General features: G+C 52.8%; 1 protein-coding gene across 1 annotated transcript; it reads right to left on the minus strand.

Annotated features, from left to right (window-relative positions):
- Positions 1-2,727: 2,727 nt before the first annotated feature.
- On the minus strand, positions 2,728-6,555 carry KCNJ4 (potassium channel, inwardly rectifying subfamily J, member 4). Its single transcript, XM_014963216.1, has 2 exons — positions 6,362-6,555; positions 2,728-5,026 (listed from the first exon to the last, which is right to left on the minus strand). Exons 1-2 carry the CDS (start codon positions 6,397-6,399, stop codon positions 3,697-3,699), a joined length of 1,368 nt encoding a protein of 455 aa, XP_014818702.1. The 5' UTR covers positions 6,400-6,555; the 3' UTR covers positions 2,728-3,696.
- Between the last annotated feature and the right edge of the window lie 62 nt (positions 6,556-6,617).

Below are 6,617 nucleotides of genomic sequence, written 5' to 3' on the forward strand. Positions count from 1 at the left end.
GTCCTTCCATCAGATCCTGGGCAAGGGGGGACATGGTGCCCTGGCATGCAATAGCGTTGTCTTTTCTGGAGAACACAGGACCAGAAAGTGTCACCTACCTGAAAGCTGGTGCTCCACATACAGTACACAATGGCCAAAATATCAGATGCGGTTATGGTTGTGAATGGCTTGGAGAGCTGATTTGCAGACTCCTTAAAAATATCCAGCCTTCTTTATAGCAAACAGCCTTCTGAGGTGGATTCTCCTGGTGGCCTTTCATGGGCTGCATAAAGGAGTCTCCAGCCTACAGCCGGACACCCACTTATTGAGATGCTGTTGTCACATAGCTCTTGTGTGTACATCCTTGGGTGTTCATGGGATGGAGTTGTGGTACAGGTTGGGTTATGCCCCCATGTATGGCATACACATGTAAGTACATGCAGTGCGTACTTGGGTGCAAGTACTCTGTCATTCGAGTGTGTGGGGACAGAAGTACCAGTGCAGAAGGATGTACGTACCACTGTGTATCAGCACAGCCTGTGGGCATGCGTGCAGCTTGCAGAAGCAGAAGAGCACTTCTTACTGGGAGGAATGACCTCACCGTGCCATCAGACAGGCTATGTGTACCCAAGGAACATGCCATTTGGGCAACATAAGCACAGCGGTGGGAAGAGCACCCGATGGGCAGAGGTTTACCCATCACCTTTGTTCTCCTGCACTCTGGTTGTTCCTCTTTTCCCTTTTACCCCCTCCCCTCATCCCCCTTCTCTCCCTTGGTCCTCAGCTGTCTCCCCTCTCTAACAATGTGACAGTGTCGCCAGCTTTCTCCCACTTTTATTATGAACAGCAGGGTTTTAGCTGGGTTTTCCTCAATGCCTCCGTGTCTTCTCCACCACGATGCCAAACGGGGCATGAAAAGGGTGAGCAGGTTCAAACATAGGGAGGGGGGTGGGATCCCAGCAGGGCTGCATGATACTTGTTCCTTAGCATGATTGCAACCTTTTCCCATTTTTTGCCCAAGAGTCATATCATCTGAAGAGAGGGGTGGCAGTGCTGCCTCCACTGCCCTCACTGCGCACCCCCATGGCCCCAGTGCATCTCAGCTGTCCCATCCTTGCCAAGGTTCCCTGGGCCCCAACTCCTTGGAGATGAGCCTCTGAAGAGCTAACAGGCTGTAGGTACTTCATCTTGGAGATGGGCCTCTGAAGAGCTAAGAGGCTGTAGGTACTTCATCCCCACCAAGCATTGTCATCTGCCTCTGAAGGATGGAGTACCTCGGCAGGGAATGACCAGTCATGTGGATTCCCCCTCTCCTGGAGGCCACCACCTCAGTCTGTGTCCTGGATGCCCGTGTCCTCTCACATGGAGTTGTTCTCTCTCGGTCCATTAGGTTGTTTCCACTGCCATGGCCAGTGGCAGGCACCCAGCTCTGAAAGCTGTGCTAAAAGCCAGGTCAATACCAGCCCCTGCTTATTCCCTCTGGGGAAAATAAATAAATAATAAAAGGAGGGAGGGAGGGACTTAATTAATTAGCAATGCGAAGGAGAGGTGGGACAGGGTCCCACGTGGAAAAATGAGGCTGTGATCAAGCCATACATGGGGAAAGCCAGTATCCACAAGGTCCTGTTTCCACTCTGTGTGCGACGGGAGGAGAGGGAGGCATCCAGGGTGGTGCCTTTCCATTCCCCACCCCTCTCCTGATGCCCGGTTGTCACCTGTCTGCTCTTCTCTCATCCTCCCGCCAGCTCCTCTTCCTTTCTTGGCAAGGCTTCCCAAAGGTGCCAGCTCACTGGCTTGGGTGCAGAGCAAACCCGTGCAGGGCAGCTGCATGCCAGGATAAGAAATGTCCACCTCTGGGTCTAGACCCATCTTGTTAGTCTGTCCCTGCTCTTTCTCAAACGCACTCCCATATTACCTCACTTTCTCTTCTTCCTTTTCCCTTCCTCCTCCTCTGCCTGCTGTGACTGCTTCTTCCTCTCACTCCTGCTATTTCCTTCCTTCCCCTTCTGTTTCCTCCCCCCTTCCTCTTGCTTCTTTGAACCAATTCCAAATTGGTATTGGGATGCTATTTTTCTGCTTTGTAGATCAGGGGTTGGATGGAGCATCACTTCTTCAGCCGTTCCCCCCATAGCACAACTGTTGGGTGCCCAGAGCAGCTTCCTGAGCTGTTTGTCTGTCTGTCCTCGTATCACCTATAGATTTAAAGGAGTGACTCCGCTACTTCTAAAGGAAAAGGCTTGCTAGGTTTCCCTGTCTTTCGTGAAATGACAGTAAAGTGACGTTACAGGTCTAGCTCTGGTTGATGCCCCTCGTTGATGCTCTAGTTCTTACTTGACTCTAGCAAAAAAAAAGAGGCTTGGGGCTTTTTATATAGATTTTTTTTTTTTGAGCCTTACATCTACAGCAGTGTCTTGCACATCTCTGCCTCTTTAATCATGTCTATAACCCTTCCCTGGGCAAAACTCCTGTTATCTCCAAAGCAAGCAGGATTGTTTGACCCATCCTACTTGTCACTTTAATGCAAATGCTTCCCTCCATACATACATTTTGTATGATCTTCTCCCTGAGCAAATGCTCTGAACCCCTTATTGCAGGTCTTTACCAGGGAGGCCCAGAACAGGGGAAGCCTGGTGGTGGAGCTTCCAGGCACCAACGCCATACAAACAGCAAACACCAGCACTTATAACTATCATCAGTCTCTACACCGGGCTGCAGCCTCGGAGTGTCTCCTCTGCTTCCAAGCCTCCCCCTGGGATATTAGACTTTATTAAAAATAAATAGTTACAAATTCAGTTTTACAGCTGATGGCAGCAGGGAGAAGAACGGAGGAGGTGAAAGGAGCAAGTCGAGGGTCTGCTGTCCAGTCAGGTCATTTGTCTGTCATCCCGGCCACACCGTGCCAGGGAGCAGTCTGAGTGTGCAAGCACAGGGCCCTGCCTCCTCTGCCAGGCGTCTCAGGAGAGGAGCAGGACTTGTTTTCCAAGAGGACTGGGAGGACTGGGTCTGAGTCCGTGGAGCTGAGCTGCTTCTGGAGGCGACAGATGCCAAAAGCCAAGGAGAGTGCAGAGTAGGCTACGCAGAGCGTTCTTGTCTCCTAGCTTGGCGTTTGCAGTGGAAGAATATGGATTTCGGTTCTCGTTCTGTTTTATATACAAAGAAAGAGTCATGTGCAACAAGCAATAAACATGCAAGTAAGCCCCTCCCTTGAGATCCTTTTCCACTCCCTCCAAGAATCCTAAACTCTCCCGTCCATCCTCATCTGGTCACTGCTTAGGTATCACTCCTCTCCTAGTGGTGGTCATGACTCTTGGCAGCCATGAGGCCTACCCATGTCAAGAGGGAACGGAAAGTTTGCTGTTGCCTCAGCAGCAGAAATACTTGCTGTGGGTCCTGGCCTGTCTGTTGAGGGCATGGACTCATGTCGCCTCTCCAGAGATGAGAAACCAGGCGTGGTGCTCTCCTGTCTCTGGGCAGGAAAGGGATCCTGGCACAAGCTGCATACACTGGAAGAGTAGTGTATCCTCACTCCCCTCCCAGGCGGTATGACTTCATGGGAAAGGGAATATATCAGAGCAGCTCCAGGCCTTGATGTACTCAGGGGCTGGGAGGCAGTCACGGGAGGCATTTTTTGGTGGGCAAGGAACTTATCCAGCTACGCACGGGTGCAGAACAGAGGAGGAAACGGTGGGTGACGGGTGTGGAATGGGGAGGTTGGAATTAGATGGCTGACTCTCTGCGGTATGAGATTGTATCTAGGGGCAGAGTTGCCTGGAGACGCTCCAGGTCCAGGTGGCTTCCAAAATCCATCATCTGGATGATGCCTCCCTCTTCTTTAGTGCTGCCCCCTAACACCACACCCACTTCATCATCATCTTCTTCTTCATCTTGACTGACAAGAGCCAGCTCGTTCTCATAGCAGAAGGCACTGGGAGGTGGGGGAGAAGGTAGGATAGTCATCTTGCTTTCCTGCAGCTCCCGGGCTGAGCAGCAAGGTGTGCCGGCTACCTCGTAGGTCTTGTGAAAGCGTGAATAATCCACTTTGTAGTGGTTCTTCTCCTCAAACACAACTGGTTCAAAACGGTGACCCCAAAGGATTTCACTAGCAAGGTAAGAGCTTCGTGCCTGTGTGGTCATGGCTGTGGCTTCCACCATCCCCTCCAGAATGACAACAATCTCAAAGTTCTCCGTCTCCAGCTCTTCCTTGCCAATCCCATAGAGTGGGCTCTCCTCATCAATCTCATGAACAATAATAATGGGTGAGACTAAAAATATACGGTCGAGGCCCACATCATAGCCCACATTGAGGTCCCGCTGGTCCAGGGGGAGGTATTCTCCTTCCTCTGTCATGTAGGGTTTGATGAGCTGCGCTCGGACGTGGGCCTCCACAATGTGGCTCCTCCTCAGGTTGCCCACCCGCCACATGAGGCACAGTTTGCCATCCCGCACTGAGATGACAGCATGGTGACTGAAGAGGAGGGTCTGGGCCCGCTTCTTGGGCCTTGCCATCTTGGCCATGATGGTGCCAATCATGAAGGAGTCAATAACGCAGCCCACAATGGACTGGACCACAACTGCCATGATAGCCAGTGGGCACTCCTCAGTCACGCAGCGGAAGCCATACCCAATGGTTGTCTGTGTCTCCACTGAGAAAAGAAAAGCCCCCAGGAAGCTGTTCACGTGCATGATGCAGGGCTTGAGGAGAGAGGGACCACCTCCCACTGCCGGTGCATTGAGGTCGCCATGAAAGAAAGCGATGCACCAGAAGAGGAAGCCAAAGAAGAGCCAGGAGACCAGGAAGGCGGCAGAGAAGATCATAAGCATGTACCGCCAGCGTGTGTCCACACAGGTGGTGAAGATGTCGGCCATGTAGCGCTGAGACTTGTTGCTCAGGTTGGCAAAGTAGACATTGCACTGGCCATTCTTCTTCACAAAGCGGTTGCGGTGCTTCCGCCGGGGGGCATGGCCCTTCCCGTTCCGGCTGTGCCCATTCATGCTGCCCAGCGCGGACACCTTGTGTCCATCCTCTTCGGTCGACACGATGCTGTACCTGGAAGAGAAGAAACATGCATTTCCAGGAGAAATACATGAAGAACAACAGCAACCACTGAGGCAGTGAAGGCATGAGACACATAGGTGGCTCACAGGGCTACGATACCATGGTGTTGAGTATCACAAGAGTACATTTCTCTGGTTGTTGCACCATGGTGCCACCCTGACCAAATTGGTGGAGCTCAGCTGCAATATTTGCCGAATCTTGCTGCCAGGAGGTTGTATATAGCAAAGTCCTGACAGGACAACAAAGCAGGAGAAGCTTGTAGCACTGTGCTTCCTTCCAGCTTTTGTGGTGAGGAGGGACCCAAGGCTTTGAAACCTGACAGCAGCTGGGACAGCTGGGGAGCCTGGGAGCAAGCACGTGTGGTCTGGCCACATTTTGGCCCTGACATTATATAAGGCCGTGAGTTTCTATTTTCTCCTCCACCCTCCTCACTGATTTCATGGTGCATCGGTGACAGTGTTTATACACTTCCTGCGCTCAGGACAATTCTGTTGCCACAGCAACATGCGTAGCTCCCAGCATCCCGCATCCGAAGCCAAAGGTGTAATTTGGAGATCAACAGCCAAAGTACTGGCAGATTTCCCTGGAAGAAGCTCCCCACACACTTTGTGGGAGACATTTGCCCCTGTGGCTCCCCTCCCTCACAGGTGGCACCACTACTACCCCTCGGGTGCTGGGTCCACAGTTGCAGATACTCCTTTAAGATGTCATGGCAGAAGATGCTCTGGCCACTAAGGAAATCAAGGGAGTGCACAGACCCACCAAGACTGCTCTGTCCTCTTGACCACTGAGCCTTGTCTTCCCAGAACCTGTCAGGCTGCCAGTGCCTCCCTCCGACCCTATAGTGTTGTCATGCCCTCCAGCATGGGCTCCGTGACTCTCCTCCTCCTTTCATGGAAAGAGGCTGGAGTTGGGACTCCTGGGGACCAGGGGCTTCTGCAGCACTGCTTGCATCTGTAATTTCCAGCCCAGGACCACACAGCACTTTGCTTCTCCTCTGTAGCATTCCTCTGAGCATTGCCCCCACGTATTGTGTGTCTTCATAGAATCATAGAATGGTTAGAGTTGGACGGGACCTTAAAGATCATTGAGGTCCAACCCCCTGCCATGGGCAAGGACACCTCCTCCCACTAGACCGGGTTGCTCAAAGCCCCATTCAGCCTGGTCTTGAATTGGAGAAGGAGAGAGCAGCCATACCTTGGAGCAGGAAAGCCCCTAGCAGAGAAGAATATACCAAAAGGCAGGCTAAAGGCAGGGCCTGAGGGGCCAGAGGAGGAGGACCAGCCACCCTGGTCAGCAGCAGTCCTTGAGAAGGGGGTGACTCACCGGTTGACTCGGACGCTGCCCATGGCTCGCTGTATCATCAGGTGTCAGGGGGCGGCGGTAGCTGGGAGGGCACGGGATCTCATGCAGCAGCACTCACATGGGAGCAGGCAGCTCCAGGTTTCACCTCCGGCAAGCTGGGGCCTGCGCTGCCATTGCCATTGCTCCTGGGCACCAACCTTGGGGAAAAGGACCAAGCAAAACCCAGTGAGAGCCTCCCCTGGCAGCACCCTTCCCAGTCCTGGAGCTGGGGGGGGGG

The sequence above is a fragment of the Calidris pugnax genome, unplaced genomic scaffold (genome assembly GCF_001431845.1).
Source record: "Calidris pugnax isolate Ruff unplaced genomic scaffold, ASM143184v1 scaffold44, whole genome shotgun sequence".
Taxonomy (NCBI): domain Eukaryota; kingdom Metazoa; phylum Chordata; class Aves; order Charadriiformes; family Scolopacidae; genus Calidris; species Calidris pugnax.

Excerpts from the sequence above, each read along its gene's own strand:
- KCNJ4 (XM_014963216.1), bottom strand. The coding sequence starts at position 6,399 with ATGATACAGCGAGCCATGGGCAGCGTCCGAGTCAACCG. Across the intron at positions 5,027-6,361 it reads GGCAGCGTCCGAGTCAACCG|GTACAGCATCGTGTCGACCG; the intron begins GTGAGTCACCCC and ends CTTCTCTTCCAG.